General features: G+C 50.4%; 1 protein-coding gene across 2 annotated transcripts; it reads right to left on the bottom strand.

Annotated features, from left to right (window-relative positions):
* Nucleotides 1-353: 353 nt before the first annotated feature.
* Nucleotides 354-18,555, bottom strand: DUSP14 (dual specificity phosphatase 14). Of its 2 annotated transcripts, none has more exons than XM_070061050.1 (3): nucleotides 18,416-18,555; nucleotides 2,449-2,545; nucleotides 354-1,672 (listed from the first exon to the last, which is right to left on the bottom strand). In XM_070061050.1, exon 3 carries the CDS (start codon nucleotides 1,575-1,577, stop codon nucleotides 981-983), a length of 597 nt encoding a protein of 198 aa, XP_069917151.1. In that variant the 5' UTR covers nucleotides 1,578-1,672; nucleotides 2,449-2,545; nucleotides 18,416-18,555; the 3' UTR covers nucleotides 354-980. The 2 variants fall into 2 exon arrangements, with proteins under 2 accessions (XP_069917151.1, XP_008269377.1); XM_008271155.4 differs by lacking the exon at nucleotides 18,416-18,555 and adding an exon at nucleotides 16,999-17,135.
* Nucleotides 18,556-23,919: the final 5,364 nt, after the last annotated feature.

Genomic DNA, 23,919 nt, shown 5'->3' with positions numbered 1-23,919 from the left:
CTGGGTGTCGTCCCACCACTGACCAGCCACTGTTGTTATCTGCTTATCACTTACAGTGAGGTGTGGTGTAGGGCACTTGGGGGTGTGTACGTGGTCAAGCAGGGGCACCCCTGGTGTTAAAAACAGATTGCTGTGATGGGTGGACTCACTGCTTCAGTGCACTCCACTTACCGAGAGAACGGAAGGCAGGGTGTTTTTTCAGGGGGTATGCTCTGTACTAGTACCAGCAAGAATGTGAAATGTCGACGTGGTGCAGCTGTGGTATCTAGTTTAAGTAGCATTCATAATTGTCCCCAGAGCCATTATCAAATGTCACAGTTACTGGAAAGAATCTTAATTAGCAAAAATCCTAGTATGGTAAGCAGATATATTTATTAAAAATAATGCTAATATAATCCTGGGGCACATTGGTTCCAAGAGGATCTTTGTAGCAGACTTCATTGTAATTACTTAACAACTAAATAATAAAGGCTTATTTATTTTAACTTACAGAGTCACTAAATCATAGAGGTGAAAGTATAGAAGAGGACTAATCCAGTAGAGACAGCAGCTGGTATTAATCTTCCCTAAGCATTTGTCTGGTCTGCAGCCTTGGGCAAAGCTTGTCTCTAAAGGGTTAATCAGGACCCAAAGTGATTTTTGCACTGAGCTCCTCCTGCACCTGCCATGGTGCCAAAAGGTATGAAATTCAGGGTAGAGCAGAACCAGTTTGTTAAACTGTTTAAATTGTTAAAAATGATTAAAAGCCAGTTAAAGATTTTCATAAAGGCTATTCCAAAATGCTAGTTTTAAAAATGTTACTAGCAATGAATGCATTCCCCTTATTCCCACCCTTCCCTGTCTCTTAAAATAAACCTGAACACCTATAGTGTAGAAACACTGGAGGGAGAACCAAAAGTCAACCATTTGAAAGGAAAGATGATGAGGAGAGCAGATGGTGTGTAGCAGATGCTGGTACTGCTCATGGGGCTGTGGTGGCATCAAATCCCCCAGTAAGGCATCAGGTGGCGGGACTCTTTCTCATAAACGTCTGGCACTATGCCATAAGGTGTCTGTACCATTTTAACTGTCGACTTCCCAAAGAGCTGGCGCTCGTAGTCTATCAGCTGCCGCCAGAAGCCTACGTTGGGCCTGATGACAGGTCTCCGGGCCTTCACCCAGTTGTACGCCTCCAGCAGGCACACGTTGTGGAATTTCATCAGGTAAGCGATGCACAGGGTGGCCGAGCGGCTCACCCCTGCGGCACAGTGCACCAACGTGGCCCCATGCTTCCGGCTCACACTGTGGATCTTGTCAGCCACGGAGTCAAAGTACAGTCCAATGGGGGCGTGAGGCATGTCAGCCAGAGGCACTTTAACATATTCAAATTGGGGCCAGTTGAAATTGGGGATCTCGATGGTTGCATTGACGATGCAGGTGATGCCACGAGCCTGGAGGAAGTGCCGGTTGGAGGCCACACTGCCTCTGCCCAGGAAGAGAGAGGAGGTAATCTGAGCAATGCCTCCTGTGTCGCCCTCGGAAATCATCCGAGGAGCCATGAGAGTCCGCGGTAGCGTGCTGTGACCTCTGGAGCTCATGAAGATGCCAGCAGTCACACTTGCATCGTCGGCGGGGCCAAGACCAGAGTGTGTGGTTTTCCTTCACGAAGGAATCCGAAGTTACAGCCTCCTTCCTGCAAAACACAGGTATGTGTCAGAGCTGTAAATGGCAGTGATTCATCACAGCCTTCTGTGGGGTTTGTCAAATGGGAAGGAGGCAGTCTCACAGAGGACATCCTTCCAAGGATGCAGACAGCCTAGGAAGCCAGCGTGTACAATCAGCGTAGAACTTGCCTCTCTGGTGACTATTAAAAAGCAAAAGAGCTCCAAGCGGAAATCATCTGCTGTTTTTGGAAAAGGAAAGAAACGTCGCAGGGGCTTGGCTCTTACTCAGGGCAGGTGGTCTCTGATCAGAAAAATTCTGATGTTCCCCTAAAACTCATTCTAGACCCAGAGAGCTTACTTAAAAAGGTATTAAAAATGATCAAACACCAGGTAACAGATTCAATGAATTGCCCTTCTGCATTGAAAAGGGAACTGGGTCAGCTGCAGAGAAGCTAGGTCACATTTGTGCTGTGGCACCGCCATGGGTACAGTCTGGAAGGGATGGATTTGGGCAGCGTCCCTGTACCCAGACCATTTGAAAGGGCCAGGATCTTAAAATTAAGATAAATGAGGATCTGACCTGAGCCTACGTGTAGCTAAATGAGAACTTTGCCTTCCTCTAATTCTAAATCCAGAACAAATCCCACTGGCCTTCCATGAGTTAGAATTAAGATGTATTTAGCAGTTAACCCACCTGTGTGTATTAGCAACAACAGAAAAGGAAATCCCTGTTCCCCTCACTGCCAAGTCACGTGGAGACCACCGCCCCCGGGTGCCACGGAGAAGGGGTACAGGGGCTACTCACTTGCTGAGGTATCCGGTGAACACTCTGGCCCTTGGTCTGGATCTAGAAAGTCCTCAGTGAGCAGTGCCGGTTACGGAGGACACAGCAAGTCTCAGATCTAGGAAGACAAGGAAGTGTGGGCAGAGCTGGTCAGGGAGTTCAAAAGAACTGATCCCAGGTGTTCACTGCTAAATCAGGCTGGAAGAAAACTAGGAAATACGAGGTCAGCTAAACAGTTCGTATGCACATCTAAAGAATGTGCCAGCAAGAAATGTCCACCTAAGTCTCAGCTTTTCGTTACATAAACCATGTTAAATACAGTTTTGGCAATAACAATTTTTTTAAAGGCGGTGACTCAGAGACCACAGCATAGTGATGCAACGTAAGGTGCTGCAGGATGCTCGCGGTTCCTGTGAGACATGGAAAAATGAGCTGCAGCCTCTTCCTGTACCCATAGTCAACCAGCCAGGGGAGGGACTGGGCCAGATAGCACAGTGGGTAGAGAGGCTAAGCGGCAAAGGCGGCAGGTGTTGTCTTGTACCAGGAAAGAAGTGAGTCAGCAGCTGTGGGCGTGGCGTCTCTGTACCTGCGTGTCGGGACACTTCAGGAACAGCAACACTACAGGTGCTGCTACAGCCATGACTGGTGTCAGTGCGCAGAACAATCTGACACTTTCTCCACTCCGCTTTGTCTTCCACCCCAGCCCTCTTAATTCATCTGTGTAGGAATATGGTGAACACCCGGGAGACGTCATTACAGGCCTTCCTCTCTCGCCCTGCCCAGGTAGCCACCACACTTAGGTTTTTACTTTCTGCCAGCTGTAACAATGTACAAACTGACATACAGCTTGGTCACATGTGCAGCTTGATGAATTCTGACATCAAAATGAGCAGTCTTTAAAAAGTTCATGGAAAAATGCATGACATGAAAACAGTATGCAGGATTTCAAAACTTTTTTGCACCAGAATACACATGTTCACTCCATCTTCCCATGAACTTTTTGAAATAGCCTTTTATAAAGACACCATGCTCTTCTAATAATGAACATAGCCATCACCCCTTAAAATCTCCTCCTGTTCCTTTAAAACCCATTCCTTTGTCCCCATTCAACATAGACCACATCTTGCTTATCCGTTCACCTGTCAACACACAGTGTTGCTCCTCCAACAAAAGCTGCCGTGAGGGTTCATGTACAGGTCTCTGTACAGACATACACCTTCCTAGATCATTTTAAGATAATTTTTAAAAGAAAATTGTCAAGACAATGACGACATTGTCCCTGGAGGGATTGCTGGGCCCACCCCCAAGTTTCTGATTGAGCAGTTCTGGGGTGGGGTGTGCGGCTGCTGCAGAGGTGGGTGCTGTGGGACACTGCCCAAATCCATCCCTTCCAGACAGACACTCAAAGAGTGCTGGTGCCAGCAGCGCCCAAGTCTTTGCAGGAAGCTTCCTTACCCCTTTTTGGGGACTGTAATGCCACAGGGAAAACTGCACCATGAAGAGGTTTAGGTGTGTGTTGGATAAGATGCCAAAAGGGCAGAAACCGTTAGAGGACAACATCCTTTCCTACAGCAGAGCAGAGCTCTGTCCCTTCCAAGTCCTCCCTGGCAGAGTCCCAGCAGTTTAAAAAGCAGAGTCATAGTGTTAATAAACACAAAATTAGGCTTTCACACTCTGCTGGCTTTGTCTTCCATGTGGAAAATCTGGAAGATGCTAATCAGATTCCCAAGTAGGTTATCTAGTTGTTGTCGAATTAACGGGGCCTCATCCTTGCGAATCCCTGTGCCTACAGGGAAGCTGCTTGCCCCCTCTCCCAGCACAAAGGTCTTCATCAAGGCCCCCGGTGCGTAATGGGTGGCCGGGACAGCTCTTCTGTTCGTTCTCACTCGCTGAGTGGTGACAGGGCATGTGGTGCTGCTGGGAAGACAGATTGTGAGTCCCCAGGGCAGAATCCAAGTGAGACAGACAGGATGCTCTACCCCTGCTGCTGCTAGTCAGTCTCATGCCAGCAAGCCTGCTTCAAGCGCCAAAGCTGGGCCCAAGTTTTAAAAAGCAACTTCTGCCCGAGAGCACTGGGAGGACACAGGTACTACGGCTACTTCCGGGACAAGCACTCCTGACCCTCACCACAGTCTGAAACACACAAGGCTCAGAAAGGGGGACATCGTTTCAGTTAAACCAGGAAAAAGCCAAGGAGTGCACACGCTGCTCCTGTCCGTGAGTGTGCAGGGCGGCCATGTCTTCATGACCTGCCTTAGCAGCACTGTTAGACCACAAGCCGGCAGGGCAGTGCACGAGCGGGGTCTTGGATCTGCCTCGGAAGAACACGCTTCAGATGCTATTTACAGAAAAGACAGCCCAGGTGCTCTGAGCTGCTGCAGTTTTTACCTGGTGTTGAGAATAGGGAGCAACTGCCACAGCCCTCCCGACAGCAGAGGGACCGCAGCAGGGAGTCCCAGACAGGCACTGTAAGAAGCCCCAGTGTGGTTCAAGTCTAAGGTTAGCAGAACCTGATCTGGTAAAGATTTTTTTTTTAATTGCTGTTGTATCATTGGTGCATCAAAATCAACTCAGGAGATGTGTCAGGAGAGCGGGACCCTTATCTGAAGGATCAAAGAGGGTGTGGCACGGAGTGAGCAGGCCACTCCCCTGGCCGCACAAGGAAGACGGTCCATGGCGCTGTCCATGGTGTCCCGCTTCTCCGCTTGCTCTGGCAGCTGCATAGACTTCTCGGAGGAAGCACCGCTCACTAGTGCAGGCAGTATTTGTTAACTGTCAGAGATGTTGCCAAAGATGGTGTTCGTCTCTGCGGGGTGAGCAGCTGCCCAGGGGCCTGTAATCTCAGTAACAGCTAAGCTAATGCTGACTGGCTGCTGCCTGCACTAGTGAGCCCCTGGGGTGTCAGCACCAGCATCCACCACACCTGGGGCAATGACTCCCAACCGCCGGGGAGCCTTCTATTCTGCGGTTTTAACAGCATCAGCAGAGGACTGAAATCCCATCGACCGCTATTTCTTCTCATGTTGAACAAGCAGAAAACGGCCACAGTGGGGTTACAGATGACTCTGTAAGATGATCTGACTACAATATTTTTAGCTTTAGGAATTTCAGGGGTCAGAGTATACATTGGAGGCCTACAGTGTTACTTTTTATATCTGAAAAGCTTATGTAATCACACTTTCTCCTTCCACGGAAGTAAATATGTACTTTCTTAGAGGGAAAAAGATACCTTAAAGTCACTCTATAAAAGAGAAGCATTTTAGCCTACATTGTCATAAATAAGTACTGTTTTCCTCATGAAGTCAGAGATGTGTTCCACTGGGGGGGGGGAGTTAAAATATTCACTCTTAAAAATAAAATCACAATATAACAATAACAATCTTTTTTTATTTATTTATTTATTTATTTATTTTTTGACAGGCAGAGTGGACAGTGAGAGAGAGAGAGACAGAGAGAAAGGTCTTCCTTTTGCCGTTGGTTCACCCTCCAATGGCCGCCGCGGCCGGCGCACCGCGCTGATCCGATGGCAGGAGCCAGGAGCTTTTCTTGGTCTCCCATGGGGTGCAGGGCCCAAGCACCTGGGCCATCCTCCACTGCACTCCCTGGCCACAGCAGAGGGCTGGCCTGGAAGAGGGGCAACCGGGACAGAATCCGGCGCCCCAACCGGGACTAGAACCCGGTGTGCCGGCACCGCTAGGCAGAGGATTAGCCTAGTGAGCCACGGCGCCGGCCCACAATATAATAATCTTTCATTAAGGAAAAATCACTTTCTGGTATAACATGAAGGAATCAAATTTAAGGGGGCTGGCACTGGTTCAAGTCCCGGCTGCTCCCCTTCTAATCCAGCTCCTCGCTAATGAGCAGTGGAAGAGGGCTCAAGTACTGGGCCCTGCTAACCACGTGGGAGACCTTGAGGAAGCTCCTGACTTCAGCCCAGCCCAGCCGTTGTGGCCATTTGGGGAATGAACCAGCAATGGAAGATCGACCTCTCTCCTCTTTTTGCCTTTCAGTTAATAAGTAAATCTTTTTATAAATATAAAAGTAAAGCAATTATTGAGCTGTATTCCTATTAAACTAAATAGATATTCTCAGTTTGTTCTCAGTCACCTGAAACACCTGTACATTTGCAGGACAGGCCAGTGTTGCCTTTCCCACCACACTGGTTAACAGGTAATGACAGCATTCGGAGGTGAGGCTCAATGTGGATACAGTTAGAGACGCTCACCATTCTGGCTCTGCTGCAGATGCTTCCCACTGTGACACACAGCTGTGCAGCGACTGCCTACCTGGATCTAGGCAGACGGCCCATCTTGATGTCCATACACGGGCCACCAGCCACGGGAAATATATGCCCAAGCCTATCCGCGGCTGATCACTGTAAAGCTCTAGCTCGCTGCTGCATGTAGAATAGGCCACAGCCCAAAGACAACAGGCATCCCACCTGATGAACATGGAAACACACCCTGTGCTGACATAAGCGGCTTAGGCTTATGTAAGCACACAGACCGTCCATGCTGGGAGCAGGAGTAAGACATGCATCTCTGCATACCCTGGAGTAATCTGTTCACATCTGGGACTGGATCTAGTCCTCATTCACGTCAGTACTCCAGGTACTTAACACTCATTCACACAGGAAGTACTGAGTTCATGTGATATGCCCACTATGCAAAATGTTGTGGATTGGGGCCAGTGCTGTGGCACAGAGGGTTCAGCTGCTGTCTGCAGCGCCAGCATCCCTTACTGGCACCAATTCAGGTCCCAGCTGTTCCACTTCTGATCCAGCTCCCTGCTGATATGCCTGGGAAAGCAGCGGATGGCCCAGGTGCTGGGGCCCTGCAACCACAAGGGAGATCTAGATGAAGCTCCAGGCTTTGACCTGGCCCAGACTTGGCCACTGCAGCCATTCGGGGAGTGAACCAGTGGAGGGAAAACACACCTCTCCCTCTCCCCGACCCCTCTCTCTTTCAAATAAATATATAAAAAAAAAATGTTGTGGACTGTTGCAGGATGCTTTTCCCAGGATGGCCAGGACAACACCTCCCATCCCACATAACGTTCTTGCAACGTAACCTTGACACTCCTCCCACCGGAGTGGGGTGAGCACCCTCCCCTTCGCCCTGGAGAGACCTGTGACTGCCTCAACCTCAAGAGCACAGCAGATGAGGCCTGGTTGGCCAGAGGGTAATCATTTCACAACTTCTCCCTGGCTCTCCTGGGACCTGCTCTTCGGCCAGGCTTCCATGATCTGAGGAAGCACAAACTAGCCCAACAGAACTACCAAGTGGGAAAGACCCTATGTAAGTATTCCAGTCACCAGACTGGCCGAGGTCCCAGCTGACAGCCAAGATCAACTACTTAGAGATGTGGGTAAAAACACCTCAGTATGACTCCAGTTCCCAAATACCAAGTCACCCCCAGGCTTTGCACCTCCCAGTGGAGACTCCAGACTCCAGTGTGAAGCAAACACAAGTTTGTCCCTACTACATTAGGCCCAAATTCCTGGCCTACAGGAGCACAATGCAAATAGTTACGTGACACTACCACATTTTGGAATTGTGTTATGCAGCAATAGTGATTATAAAATATGTCAGGTAACAGATATATAACTCTGTGCTAAGATATTTATCATTTGAAAGAAAGAAATATAGAAAAGACAAATGACAACAAGAGCAGACTAACAGGGCCAGTACTGTGGTGTAGCAGGTAAAGCTGCCGCCTGTGACACTGGCATCCCATATGGGCACTGGTTCAAGCCTTAGCGCTCCACTTCAAATCCAACTCCCTGCTAATGGCCTGAGAAAAGCAGCAGAGAAGGCCCAAGTACCTGGGGCCCTGCCACCCATGTGGGAGACTTAACTGAAGATCCAGGCTCCTGGCGTGGGCCTGGCCCAGCAGCCATTTGGGGAATGCACCAGCAGATCTCTCCCTCTAAGTCTTGACTTCCAAAAAAATAAAAAAATCTTTAAAAAGAGACTAACATGAGGTAAACTGAATGACTAGTCGAACAGTAAACAGTCCACAGTGTTGAAAAACTAAGTTGTTTCTTAGAGATATGTCATAAATTGTACTATCACACTTTTACAGTCCATCTAAGATACGCAGCCAGGTCCAAGAGTCGTGGTAGAGTCGTGGTAGAGCAGGTTAAGCCGCCACCCGTGGTGCCCACATCCTATATTGCATCACCTGGGGCTGAGTCCTGTGTCTGCTTCTGACCCAGCTTCCCACTGCTGCACACCTGACAGGTAGCAGACGACGACTCAAGTACTTGGATCTCTGCCGACAATATGGGAGACCCAGATGGTGCTCCTGGCTTGAGCCTGGCCCAGGCATGGCTGTCGCAGGCATCTGGGAATCAGCAGATGGAAGACTTATGTCATTCTGCCTTTCAAATAAAAATAAAACTTGAAAAATGTAAAATGCGCTGCCTCCTTAGTTGCAGTTCCAAGTGTGACCCAACTTCCAGCGGCACAGACACCACCTGGAGCCTGGCAGAAATGCAATGTTCAGGCTCTATCCCGAGACCTACAAACTCTGCAGTTATCCCAGGTGATCTACACACACAAAGGGTGCACAGTGCCGCGCTCACTCCTCTGCCTTATTCTGTCCCAGTGGACTTGCCTGAAAGTAAACGCCAGCACCTGTCCTGGTGAAGCCAGGGCCTGCTCGGCTCTCAGAGCCCAGATCAGTATCACTCCACTGCTGCAGTTCCCAGATGGGGAATCGGAGGCAAATGGAGTTCAAGAGGCTTTCCCAGAGTCCGGCAGAAAATGAGTAACCCCACTGGGACCAGAACTCTCCTTCCCCGAGCTGTCCTTTTGTTAATTTAGTCATATAATCTGACCACAACAGATCAGCCGATCTAAAGACTACCAAACACACAGTGCACTGGGGGAAAAAGACAAAAGGGAAAGGAATTAGGGAACATACGATCAGCCTGATTGTGCCTTATCTACAATCTGGATATTAATCTCTCAAAACCCTGAAATGTTAGTGGTATGAGATGGTCTCTGGGTATGAAACGTCTGATAAAATGAAACCAAGAGGGCCGGGTGTTTGGTGTGGCAGCTAGGACGCTGCTCTGCTTGGGGTGCCCATGTCCCATAGCAGAGTTCTGGACTGGAGTCCCAGATCCATTCCAGTTCCTCGGGAGGCAGCGGTCATGGCTCAGGCACTCGAGTTCCTGCCACCGACATGGGAGACCCACACTGGGTTCCCAGCTCCTGCTTTCCACCTGGCCCAGCCCCAGCTACTGCTGGGAGTGAACGAGCATTTAGAAAATCTCTATATCTGGGGTCAGCGCTGTGGTGTAGCGAGTAAAGCCGCCACCTACAGTGCCAGCATCCCATATGGGCACTGGTTCAAGTTCCGGCTGCTCCACTTCCGATCCAGCTCTCTGCTATGGCCTGGGAGAGCAGTAGAAGATGGCCCAAGTCCTTGGGCCTCTGCACCCATGTGGAAGACCCAGAAGAAGCTCCTGGCTCCTGGCTTCGGATCAGTGCTGCTCCAGCCGTTGCAGCCAATAGAGGAGTAAGCCAGAACGTGGAAGACCTCTCTTTCTCTGCCTCTCCTCTATTTGTGTAACTCTGACTTTCAAATAAATAAAGGAAAAAAAAAAAACTCTTTCAAACAAATAATTTAAAAAAAATTAACCAAGAAAATCTTGCTAAATCCACAATTAGATTTAAACTTGTATAAAATGACTTCTAGTTTGCACCAAACAAGAGCCAACATAAATAATTGTTTAAAATCTTCCTGGAGTAAGTGATCCAAGATAGATGGGCGTCACAGATGTTTAACCAAATAAGGAACTTTGATTTATATAAGTCAGGACATCTACAGGCAAAGTACTGAGAAGAACACCCCACGTCAGCAGTGAGCTTCAGGAAGGTGTGGACTGGCCTCAGAGCTACCCAAGTCACTGCTGCCCTCTCAAGGAGGACTGGGACACTTCAGAAAGCTCAGGTCCTCTTGCAAATACACCAGTCCTTAAAGTTCATCATTGAAGGAAGACGAAAAAAGAACTTGTAAAAAAGAATAAAGTTCACAGGACTAGCTCAGTACTTAGGAGTTAATCACCCTTTGACGTAACACTAGATACCTCAAAATCCTGAACACTGGACAGTGAGCTTCAACATTTTCCTGAGTATATACCTGGCCCAATTCCACTCGCCACCCCCTCCAAAAAAGATGGATTTATTTTAACAGAGAGACAGACAGGGAAACAGAGAGAGGAGAGAGCTCCACCCATTGGTTCACTCCCCAAATGGCCACAATGGCAGGGCTGGGCCAGACCAAAGCCAGGAGCTTCCTCCAGGTTTCCCATGTAGGTGTGAGCACCAGGTACTTGGGCCTTCGTCCACTGCTTTCCCAGGTGCATTAGCAGGGAGCTGGATAGGAAGTGGAGCAGCTGGAACTCGAATCAGTGCCCATACAGGATGCTGGCATTGCAGCACTGGCCCTCCACTTTTCTTTTAAATACCCAATTAAGTTCATTTGTAAAGTATTAATACATTCATCTCCCATTTCTCTTTATAAATCAAAAGCATCTGTGGTTACCCATTAGTTTCTGGGCAGGGTGCTTTGCTGGATGAAGCCACATACCCCTGCCATGCAGGCCTACCCCTCTTTGAGGACAGCTCTGACTCTGACCCACCCTACAGCAAAGGGAGGAATCGAGTTTTCGGCTGAACGGGGTCAAAAGGCAAGGGATTCCAAAGTCAGTCCCTTGGCTTTGTCTCCTAAAAAAATACTGTCATACAATACAGTAAGACAAGGTACACAGTTCTTAGAAGACTTCATTACTAACTGTTGAAATATTCCTAAATTACTACGCATACTGTAAGAGAATGCAGTCTGGCAGGTGTATGGCTGATGCAGCAGGTTAAGCCGGGGCTGGTGAGGCCTGCATCCGGTATCAGAGTGCCACTGCCCTGCTTCAGATCCCACTTCCTGCTAACACATCCTGGGAGACAGACAGTGGATGATGACTCAGTGCTTGGGCCCCTGTTACCCACTTGAGAGACCCAGATGGAGTTCTGGGCCCCTGGCTTCCCCCCGGCCCAGTTGTGGATGTTGCAGGGTGGGGGGCAATTTGGGGAGTGAACCAGTAGACGGATGATCTCTGTCACTCCAACTTTATTTTTTTTTTTTAAGATTTATTTATTTTAGAGGCAGAGTTACAGAGAGGCAGAGGCAGAGAGAGAGAAAAATCTTTCATCCACTGGTTCACTCCCCAGATGGCTGCCAACGGCCGGAGCTGTGCCGATCCAAAGCTAGGAGCTTCTTCAGGGTCTCCCATGCAGGTGCAGGGACCCAAGCACATGGGCCATCTTTCCCAGGCTAAAGCAGAGAGCTGATTAGAAGTGGAGCAGCCAGGCCTCGAACTGGCACCCATAGGGGATGCCAGCACTGCAAGCAGTGGCTTTACCCACTAGGCTACAGCGCCAGTCCCTACTCCAACTTTCAAATAAACAAATCTTAGAATGCAGTGGCCTCTGAATATCACTCTTTTTTGTTCAAGTCAGGAGTTAACCACTGAGTCTCAGCCACACTGGCACTAGTGCGAGCCCACCACTTGTTTTTGTTCTGCCCATGATCTAAGAATGGTTTGTATGTATATATATTTTAATGACTAAAAGAGAAATCAGAAGAATAGTATGTCATGGCACATTTAAATGATATGAACTTGAAATAATGTCAGTGTTCATGAGTAAAGTTGTTCTGGGACACAGTCACACTGATTCGTTACATTCACCCTTCTGTGCTAGACTGGCAGTGTTAAGCAGTTGTCACGGAACCATGGGGCCCACTGCCTGACATTCTTACGACCTGGCCCTTTTTCAGAAAGTTTGTCAACGCTCAGTTGAAGTTAGCGAGCTACACACCATCCTGGAGTGGTGACGCAGTTTTCCAGTGTGGCCAGCGGAGCCTTCGTGAGACTTGCTGGGCTGCAGACGCTGAGACTTCACCCCAGACCTAATGGAGTTCCGCGAGTGAAGGCCTGGGCGTTCACATTTCTAGCAAGCACCTCTAGGAGGAACTGACAAGTAAGACTAAGATGCTACTGGGAGAAGACGGATACTGTTCCAATTTTAGGATATGTGCTGTAGAAGCCAGCACAAGAGAAATGTCATCTACTTTAATTTCCCAGAAGATAACTGGAACTCCATAAATGTAATTTATTTTTAAAAATATTATCTTCTTGGGGCCGCCATTCTGGCACAGTGGGTTAAGCCACCCTCAACGCTAGCATCCCATGTGGGCACCAGTTCATGTCCTGGCTGCTCCTCTTCTGATCCAGTTCCCTTCTAATGTAACTGGGAAGGAGCAGAGGATGGCCCAAGTCCTTGGGCCTCTGCACCCACGTGGGAGACCCGGAGGAAGCTTCTTGCTCCTGGCTTTGGGCTGGCTCAGCCCCAACCATTGTGGTAATTTTGGGAGTGAACCAGCGGATGGAAGATCTGTCTCTCCATCTCTCCCTATAACTCTACCTTTCAAATAAACCACTAAATCATTATGTAAATGTGTGTGTGTGTGTGTGTGTGTGTGTATGTTTTCATGGCTCAGCACTGTGGCACACTGGATTTAACTGCCACCTGGGACACCAGCATCCCATATGAGTGCTGCTCCCACTTCCAATCCAGCTTCCTGCTAATGTGCCCAGGAAAGGAGCAGAAGATGGTTCAAGCCTGGATGGAGTTCTAGGTTCCTGCCTTGGGCCTGAGCCATATCTAGCTGTTCTGCAGCCATCTGGGGAATGAATCAGAGAATGGAAAGTATCTCGTATGTGTGTGTGTGTGTGTGTGTGTGTCTGCCTCTAACTGCCTAATAAATAAAAATAAATAAATATTTTAAAAAGAAGAAGAACATTAACTGCAAGTGGCTGTCAGTCCAAGACCCCTCTTCAGTCTCTAGCCTGTGTCTGGCAGCAGCCTACACAGGAGTAGGAACAACGAGTCAAGTCGATTTGGTGAGAGAACTTGGCAGACGCCAGAGTAGTACAACAGCCACGTCAGCAGATTCTTAATTATAAATCCTGATTTCACATTTACAGTAACAAATGCTGCACTGCTGTTCTCACCAGTGCTTCCTCTAGACTTCAAGCAAACCCACCTCATGGTCTCTCTCCCAGGCCAGGAAGGCTGGTGCCTCACTCACCACCTCTCTGCCACCTACATGTCAAAGGGGCTTCTCACCCCTACCCACAAACTCAAAGACCTAAGGAGTCAAAAAGCCTGCCACAGGCCATTGATGCCGAGACTGTCCTGGGAAAAAGGCAGCCGCTGCACATGAGTTTCTAAAGAGCTTTTCCGTCCAGAGATCTCGAGGGCAGGAGGAGTGGAAAAGCAGCTGGAGCCAAATGGGAGGTCACTCTTCGTAGTTTAAGGTCAAGAATGGAAAATGCCAAGGTTTGCTGCATGGGCCACGTACTCCCACACCAGGGCACGACCATGATGGTCACACCCGGCTCTTCCCCGGGGCTCATGCTGCCCCTGCCCTGCAGCTTGTGGGGCCATGAGGCTCCTCTGTGGGTCCGCCCACTGGAAGACCAAGGAGGTATCAGACACATAGAGGACCAGCCCTGCTGTCACCGCAGTTGAAAGGTGATGACACCACTTTTTAATCCTCCTCACAGTGTGTCTTTTTATTTCTTTTTTTTAATTGAAAAGCAGGAGATACAGGGATCTCCTGTCTGCTAGTTCACTCCCCAAATGCCCACAACAGGCAGGGCTGGGCCAAGCCAGAGCCAGGAGCCGAGAACTCAAAACTGGTCTCCCACATAGGCGGCAGGGATCCAAGTACTTAAGCCCTCACCTGCTGCCTCCCAGGGTGTGCATTAATGAGGCTGCACTAGGGAGCAGAACCAGAATTCAAACCCAAGCACCATGACATTCGAGGTGGGCGTCCCCAGAGGCGTGTTAACCACGGCGCCAAATGCTCGCCCCTGAGTATCTTTTCTTGAAAACTTCTAATTTACACATATGGGGTTTTTAAAATTTTGATTAGAGGTTCTAAAAAAATCTTTACCATAATAAGCAAAAAAGTATTTGTGACATGTAAGTAAGCACTGACAAGAGAGTAATGTAGCCATTTTCTAAGATGCCTCACGGAAGAAATAAAAAGGAACTGTGGATCTCACACTCCAGCATCCTTCCAGGAAAGAAAATGGATCCCCCGAAGGGATCTGGTAAACCTGTAGGATTACAGCGCCTTCTGCTCTACCGGCACACAGTGTGGGTTCACCAAAGATACTCAGCAAAGTCTGGAATCTAACAACTGTCCCCAGGTGGCCTCCTCATCCTCCCTCCGCCTCCCGCACACACGGCCTGGCTTTAAATCCAGCTAGCAAAACTAAACACAGGCACTCAAAGTCGGCAACTCCTCAGAAAGCAGAAATTCTCTCCCTCTACACCACCTCTACATTCGCATACAAAGGAAGATTTAGATAAATATACATTCTAAAGATTATCAGAGCTGTCTGTTCTGTAGCAAAGAGGATGCGGCTAATGTGATTATTTTGGAACTACCCAGAGAAGTAGTAGCCAGGGTCTGTCTCTGAGTGAATAAGCAGGTGCAGTGTGTGGCCCTGACCTCCGCAGGTTCTGTAATGAGGACTCTGGGTCCCTGTGCACTTCACACACTGACTGTGGTACACACTCAGGATTGGGCAGAGGCAGTAATTCACCGGAGGCAGGATTCACTCAAGACCGCTACAAGGTTTCCAGGTACAAAACACTTATATTTAGTACTTCACTTTGCATATTTAAATTACCCTATCACTACTCAAAACAAAAACCAATGTAAAGAATCTATTAGATATCTGCCAACCAAAGACAGGGGAAACACATTCCTGGTGTTAGGAGGTGAAGTTGGTGCAAACCATATAACTAAACTTAAACTGAAATACACTGGTACCTGATGGGCCAGAGGTCCATTTAGTCACTCACGGAATACCCAAGCACATTACGAGCAAAGAGCAAGGACGTGAGATCACACATCCAAGGCTGACAGCACTGAAGGAATGTAAATTGGTGACAACCACTTTGGAGAAAAGGCATCAACTCATAAAGCTGAGGATGCGCCCACGCGGCCCACAACTATTCATAATTGCCCCAGACCAGAAATAACTCAGATGTCTATCAACAGTGAATAGACAGTCTGTGGCATGGTCATACAATAGTGAACTACAGTCACAGGCAACACAGCCGAATCTTCAAAAACAGCACGCTGAAGAAATTTAAGTAAACAAAAAGTGTGTGTGTGTGGGAGGGTGACTCAAAAGGAGGAGAATCCTAAAGAACACCTATTTTGATTCCATTTGCATAGAGGTGAAAAACAAGCAAATTAAAACTAGCATGCTTAGAGATTTAATTGTAGCAGATAAAAACTTTAGAAAAAGAAGAGATTTCCTTCGACTCAGGGTAGCTACTGGCCAGGTCACGTGCCGGGGAGCTGGGCCAGGAGGAGATGGCCATCCTTGTGTTTTCTTTAAAGCGACTGAGCAGGTACCCATCTGTGTTATACCTGTGTCCACAAGGAAAAGCGTTACTGTTGCTCTCCAGGAACGGAGACCAGGACAACAATCCTGGCCACTCTGAGGAAGCAGCACTGGCTCCCTGAGTGTCATATTAGCCTGTCCCCTTCCTACGGTCAGGGGCCTGACTTGCCTCTTACCCTGGTACTCAGCACAGCTGCCGGTTAATGTACAAATCCACGCGTCCCTGATGTGAATTTTATTTTCACTCATTTCCTGAAGTGACTCTTCTCAGCTGTGCCCACATCAACACTTTGCTTTCTTCGTCTTCACCCCACGGAAGCTTTTGTAAATAATAAAGCTGCCACTTTAAATGTTAGCTCTGTAAGTTTATACCCAGGCCTCCGTTGCGGTAGCAACTCTCCCTGCCTTCCACTCCCTATCATGCCTCCTTACAAGCAAAGACAACAACACTATTGGCTCTAAGCAATTCCAAGAAGCTCGTATTTGCATGTGAGAGGAAAGCCCAGGACTGCAAAGATTCAATGATTCTGAAGCTGTTTAAGAAAAGGTCATTTTTGCCCGATGGCCTAAGCAACACAGCATGCTGTCAGGGTTAACAGAACATTGCATCCTGCGTGCTACTTTAAAAAAAAAAAAAAAAATGCCACTTGTTCTGAACACAAGCCAATCTCTAAGAGTAGGGCCACTCAATCTAAAAATTAATTGCAGTTTAAAAAAAAAAAAGTCGGTGCAGACATTTAAGAAAATGCTGTAAAAAGTCTAAAAGGATGCACAAGCAGTTACTTTTGAGAAAGATGCCTAAAAGGTTTTAACCTTATTAGTAAAGTTTTAATTTTTTATACAGAGAATGAATATCACATTTCTCATGATATCAACAAAAAAGCACTTGAACCCACCTTGCCTTTAAAACAAAACTCCAAATGCAAAGGAAAGCACCAGCCACCCCCCCCCCCCAAAAGCTCATCTTTTAAACGTCCGCGTTTCTGCTCAGGTCTAAAGGATCTCGCAGACGTCCACACCCGGCCAGTACGAACACACGCTGGGGCCACTGCAGAGTAGGACAGACAGCGTACCTGCGGCCAGCCAAGAGGAGGACTGCCGACGAGAAGCCCGCCGAGACGCCGTTCAAGACTCGGGACCGAGGCAACTGTTTCCCATTTTATGGGGGAAAGCCAAAAATACCCAGCGCCGATCTCTCCTCCCCCAAGCGTCAGAAGATGAGTCAGAGCCGGGGGCAGGAGCCGGGCCCGCGTGTCAGGGCGCCGCGCGCGGCCTCGGCCTGCCTGCTCCCGGGAATCCGCTCCCCCGCCAGGTGCGGCTCCCGCGCGCCATGCTCAGGTGTCTCGGGCAGAGGAGGGCGGCCGCTTAGTCCCGGAGCCCTCGCGCGCCCACGACCCGCAGCGCATCTTCCAGACACACTCCCGCAACTGCCCCGAGAAGCGGCACCTCCGTGGCCGCGGCTGGGACTTGGCCCGAGTCTCCGTGGCAGACCCGGACCCGGCAGGGGGGACCCCCACACACACCCTGACCCTGCACAGTGGCCGTCCGGGCTGGGGACACCCGCGAACCCTGGCTTCAGTCTCTGGGCCCACAGTCCTTTCCCTGAGTAAAGTTCGCTCTTCCTTCGTCAAACGCGACGGCGAAGCTCTCCACCTGGCTCTTAGAAAACTGTAATGGACGGCTAACGAGTTCACACAAGCTAAACGCCTTGAGGTCCCGCCGCATGGAAAGTACAAGGGGAGGTTCTTTAAAAAAAAAAAAAAATCCCTACACGGAAAACTGTATTTGCAAGCGACTCCCCTTTGCCTTGCCTCCGGGATGCCCCGTTACCATAACACTGGCTGGCACCCTTGGCAACATCCACCGAAATAAAATGTAGTTATACAATCCACTTCGGGCGGCCACGCACACAGCTCCCCTCTCACACGCACAACCCCGCTTCGCGCCCGAGCTGGGGCGGGGAAGGACCGCTGCTAGCACCGATCGCCCGCCGCAGAGAAACCGCGCGTCCAGGACCCGGCGCCGCGCCAGGCAGGGCGCCCCTCCACCAGTGCGCACCAGAAGCCGTGGGAGATGCCAGAAGCCGCCGCGCCCGCCCCGAGGATGCTGACGGCGGGGTGAGGCGGGAGAGGCCGTGGCCGGGCCGAGAGCCAGGGTCAGGAACCAGGATGCTGGCGACCGAGCGTGGGGTGCGGAGTCCCGAGGCCGCCCCGCACCCGCCGAGGGGGGCAGCCGGGGGCGCGCCCGGGGCCGGCGAGCCAGGACCTCTCCGGGACGAGAGGGCGCTGCGGAGGGCCCGGGCCTCCCCTCCTCGCGCCACCCCAGAGGTCGGGAGAACCGCCCGGGAGCAGAGCAGGTGCGGGCGCCGGCACAAAAGTTTTCAGAGACGGAGGTCTCGCGCGGGTCCCGGCTCCCCCAGGACCCCCAGCCCCGCCGGCGCGCGGTCGCACCCGGCCCGCCCCCAGTGCCCCAGCCCTGCAGGCTCCTCACCGGCTCCGCCGACTCGCGCCTGGGCTCCGTCCTCCGGCGCGCTTCCCAGCTTCTGCGGGCTGGACGCCGCGCGCGCACCCCTCCCCCGCCCCTCCGCCCGCGCCCGGGGCGGGCCGCGCGCACGCTCCCTGCGCCCCGCCGCCGGCTCCCGGGGGGGCGCTCGGCGCGGGGAGGAGGGCGCTGGGCGCGTGCGCGTGCGCGGCGGCCGGGGAGCGCCTCGGGTCCGGGGTCCCGGCTGCCGTCTCCTGGCTTGTCACGGGTTTACGACTCCTTTTCCCCACTTTACGTCGTGGCCCTGAGCCGGGTTGGAGGAGGGGGTGCTGTGTGTGTGTGTGTGTGTAGGGACTGGGGTACTTTGGGGGTGTGAGAGGATCGGGGCTCAGAAAACCGGCCCGGCACAAAGGCGTGAAGCCCGCCGTGAGCGCCCGGGCGCCCGGCCCTCGTCCTCCCCCTCGGCCCTCGGCCCTCGGCGCCCGGCCGCAGAGTTCAGGGGAAGAAGTGCCAGGCGGCTGCGGAGTGAGTTGCGGCCGCTCTGACACGGGCGGTGTCCGGTCCGAGACCCAGAAGGAGGCATCCTCACGGCCGTCTCCGCCTGCTGCGAGACCCCAGCCCGTGCCTCCGCGGCTTCCTCGAGCGCCCCTCCGAGTGCGGGTCTTCCCCTGAGGTCCGCGCCGCGCTGCTCCAGCAAGCCGCTGCCAGCTGGCTTTGGGCAGCGCCTCGGGCAGGTGAGCCGAGCCCGGGGGCGGCCGGGAGGCCGACGCCCAGGGGCCCCGGCTCGTCGCCGCTGCCCAGTCGGGGGTGGGGAGGAGGCCGAGCAGCCGCGCTGTGCGCCGCCGCCCCCGACATCTGCAACCCCGAGCTCCTCGCCAGCTCCAGATCGGCGCTGGCCGAGCCGAGTCGGAGTCACGCTGCGGGGGCTGGACTATCTAAAAGTTTTGTCTGCTTCCCAGATAAAAATATAACATCAAAGGCACTTGGGTGATCACCCCGGGAGAGCTTTTTACAAAGGCACAGGAGGGAAAGACTTATTTTTGCCTTCCTAAGAAGAGAACAGAGCTTTAGAAATGAGGCAAAGTGAACCTTTCTCTGAAAGCGACGCAAAACACGACTCGGGGTAAAACACGAGTTCACGTCTTGCCTCGGATAAGCGTCTTGTCCTGGGCATTCGTGTAGTGCCGCATTTTTTGACACGCCAACCCGAAAATAGCCAGATCTCGAATTGGAGTGATTGTGTGCTGCCTCCTTGCTGCTTCTCGCCCAAGTCCTTCCCCAGTCAGTTCCATGACTCAGCAGCACAAATAGCTCCATCCCTCTCCAGAGTCCAGCCTGTTGGGCACGCAGCAGAAGGCGGCTTTCAGAACAAGCGACGGCTAGGGACAAGGAGCGGGCCATGTTCACGGATGACGGCCAGGGGGATGTGAAGCATCCTGCCTTCAGGGAACGGGGAGTGGCGTGGGCTCCCCGTGAGTGTGAGGCGTAAAGATTTAGGGATTAAGGAAAGTGGGAAGCGTGCTGAGGTCAGTGAGCCTAGTTCTTGACTGCTTAAATGCCTGTGGGGAGGAGGTGCTTGATGCCTTTGCAGAATGAGGAAGTGTGGGATTCCATGGGCCCCGAAAAAAAAAAAAAATAAAAAACCAGACTAGAAGGCATTCTCTTCTAGACTTGCTGCACTGCCCAAAGAAGTGTGGAAGCCACATTGGATCTCCACTGTGCAGTGCAATAGCCGCGACCCACATGGAAATGTAGCTAGGCATGGAATTTATTTTATTTTGTTCTATTTCAACCAGTTTAAACTGTGGCTCGTGGCTATTTTACTGGATAGCGTATTTCTAGGCTATAAATAGTTTCTTCTCCGAGGCAACTATTCAGATGGAGAAACATTTTAGAGGCTGTTTGCTACAAAAGCATAATTTGTGCCCAGAAGGTTTGGGTCCTCCTGACCCAACTAAATAAGCGGTGCTTCCGAGCAGGGCAGCGTCTGCGCACGCGAGAGCTGATCAGATTAGACACAGTAAGCACAGGGTGGGAACGCCTACTCTGCGTAACTCTGGGTGTCCGCCTTTCTGAGAATAGCCTTCTTAGCTGCTTGGGCAATGACTACTCTTTAATCAGACTTCCGGAGGTCCCTGTACTGGCATCTTCCACTCCTACTGTGGCCTCCCGTGAACAAATGAGCCGCAGCGTGGCTCTGTCAGAATTGGGGGGCAGCAAGCAGCAGCATTCCCCAGTCTAGACGCTTGATTTCAGGATGCCAGGCTCACAGATGTCTCCAAGGCCTGCTTGCTGCCACCTGTAATTACACGTTACGTACAATTGATGGCTATAAAAATGCAAAGTCCCCTGGGAGAAGTAAATTTTTCAGCTGCTGCCCTTTGGCACGTTTGAGAGGGACAGTGGTCACTAGGTACCTGAGAGAATTCTATAAATGTGGAAAAGATAAAAAGAACTAGCAGGATAGGCGTCTCAAAACTATTTACTACAGGAGTTTGCCTAAGTCTTGTGCAATTTCACAAGATGTAAGGCAACACCTTACATGGCTGTCATAGGGTTAACTCGATTTTTTTTTTTTTTTTGACAGGCAGAGTGGACAGTGAGAGAGAGAGACAGAGAGGAAGGTCTTCCTTTGCCGTTGGTTCACCCTCCAATGGCCGCTGCAGCCAGCGTGCTGCGGCCGGCGCACCGCGTCTATCCGAAGGCAGGAGCCAGGTACTTATCCTGGTCTCCCATGGGGTGCCGGGCCCAAGCACCTGGGCCATCCTCCACTGCACTCCCTGGCCACAGCAGAGGGCTGGCCTGGAAGAGGGGCAACTGGGACAGAATCCAGCGCCCCGACTGGGACTAGAACCTGGTGTGCCGGCGCCGCAAGGCGGAGGATTAGCCTACTGAGCCGCGGCACTGGTCGATTTTATTACATGTAAAATACTTCAACTTCTATTAGAGTTTTCAAAGTCCTCATAAAATTTACTTTTCTGGGGCTGGTGTCGTGGCATGGTGGGTAAAGCCACCACCTGTGACACCAACATCCAATATGGGTGCCAGTTCAAGTCCTCCCTACACTTCTGAGCCAGCTCCCTGCTAATGGCCTGGGAAAAGCAATGGGATACGGCAAAGTACTTGGGTTGTTGTACCCATATAGGAGACCTCGAAGAAGCTCCTGGCTTTGGTCTGGCCCAGCCCTGGCCATTTCAACTATCTGGGGCAGTGAACCAGAAGATGGAAGATCTCTGCTTCTTTGCCTTTCAGATAAATAAAATTAATACAATTTAAAAATATATTTTCCAGTAAAAAATAAATGATAAGCGGGCCTGTTAGGCACATCATTAAGGACCACTTGGGATGCCCGTATCCTGTTACCAGCGTGCCTGGTCTGAGTCCCAGCTCCTCGCTTCCAATGCAGCTTCCTGCAAATGCGTACTCTGGGAGGCAGCAGACAAAGGCTCAAGTACTGGGTCCCTGCCACCTACATGGGAGACACGGACTGGGTTCTGGGCACCTAGCTTTGGCCTGTCTATTGCAGGCATTTGGGGAAATGAACCAGCTATTGGAAGATCTCTCCTTTTCTGGTTCTTTCAAATAAAATGAAAATTAATTGTATCAAAGAAAGGATACAGAAGCCACCATTGTGGCACAGCAGGTTAAGTTGCCATCTGTCTGCGTCCCATATAAGTGCTGGTTTGAGTCCCAGCTGTTCCACTTCCCATCCAGCTCCCTGCTAATGTACCTGGGAAAGCAGCAGAAGATGGTCCAAGTCCCCTGTGTCCCTGTACCCACATGGGAGACCCAGATGGAGTTCCAGGCTCCTGGCTTTGGCCCTGCCCAGGCTGTTGTGGCCATTTGAGGAGTGAACCAGTGAATGGAAAATATCTTGTTGTCTCTCTTTCTCTCTCTCTCTGCCTTTCAAATAAGTACATATTAAAAGAAAAAATAATAGAGGAAAAAAGGCACCCAAGCACCTCCATCATAATTTTATTACTTAAAAACAATGATTAGTACGTGGATTTTTTTGGTCTTTTTCCTATACAAGATTTTAAAGTCTTAAGTAAGTAAAATAGTGTACAAACAACATTGTAAGCTGACATCACACTTTTTGAGGTAGGCATTATTTGACGGAATATTACAACATGTCTAGGGTAACAATGTAAATTTAAAATCTGTCTGCATTTTATGCACTTAATTCATCCCTAGGGCTGAGGCAGTGATGCAGTAATGAGAATCCAAGACAAACAACATTCTTGCAAAAGGCACCTGTTTTACATTTGTGTCTTCCAGATCGTAGTGCCCCTCTGTGAGCTTTTACCATTACATGTGTGGTACAAGAAAATACCAAAGGCTCAATGGGAGAAGAAAGAAGGGAGGCACCAGGCATGTTCTATTACTTGTCTCATTTGATCGTCGCCACACCCAGGAAAGTAGGCATTACCAGCCACACTTCAGACATGCGGGGTTAAGAAACTTGCCCAAGATGAGGTTGGTGTTATGGCTTAGATTGTAAAGCCCCTCATGTGGTGTTTCATCCCACTGGTTTGTGTCCCCACTGCCCCACTTCCAATCCAGCTCTCTGCTAATGGCTTAGGAAAAACAATGGAGGAAGACCCAAGTGTTTGGGCCCCTACTTTCCGTGTAGGAGACCTGGATGAAGCTCCTGGATTCTGGCTTTGGCCTGGCTCAGCCCTGGCCAGCAGTTGGAAGATCTGTCTCCCTACCTCTCCTCCCCTCCTTTGCATCTGTAACTCAGCCTTTCAAAATAAAAAAATCTTTAAAAAATGTCTTTGTACAATAAAATGTATTCATGTATTTAAAAAATATTTTTTAGCTGCTTAAAAGGCAGGGCAACAGAGAGAAAGAGAGTGAGAGAGCAAGAGCTTCCAGTCACTCACTAGTTCAGCCCCAGATGCTCAGAACAGCCAGGGCTGTGCCAGGCCAAAGGCGGGAGCCTGGAACCTCCATCTGGGTCACCTATGCGGGCGGCAGAGACCAAGCACTCTCCTGCTGTCTCCCAGGGTGCATTAGCAGGAAACTGGATCGGAAGCAGAGTCGCTGCGACTCAAGCTGCTACTTGGATATGACCCACCTGAAAAAATATTTTTTAAATAAACCATTTAGAAGCGGAGAAATGGAGACCTAAAATACTTCCTTCCAGGAGTTGGTTACGCTTGGTGGTAAGCATACCAGAAGTGGTATGAGACATACAAGTACTTTTAAAAACATCCAAGGTAATGACTGCTGCTTTGCATAATTTCTTGCAACACCAGAGAGAAAAAACCTGGTCCCAGAAGTAGTAAAAGGTCCAAACCAGTCCCGAAGCCTGGAGGCTTCTACTCTAGTTATAAACTGTCAGGCTGCTGACTGTGCAACAGGAAGCAGAGGTCTGGGAATAGTAGGGTAGCAGAGGCGCCCAGGCTGGTTGAGAGGCGACATGTAACCTAGTGTGTTGCTCATCGGCTCTTTGCTTTGCCAGATAGTAACAAGTCTGCTACAGGAAGCCAGGAGCCTGAAACACATTC

The sequence above is a fragment of the Oryctolagus cuniculus genome, chromosome 17 (genome assembly GCF_964237555.1).
Source record: "Oryctolagus cuniculus chromosome 17, mOryCun1.1, whole genome shotgun sequence".
Classification (NCBI taxonomy): Eukaryota; Metazoa; Chordata; class Mammalia; order Lagomorpha; family Leporidae; genus Oryctolagus; species Oryctolagus cuniculus.
This window is presented reverse-complemented; position numbering and strand designations above follow the sequence as displayed.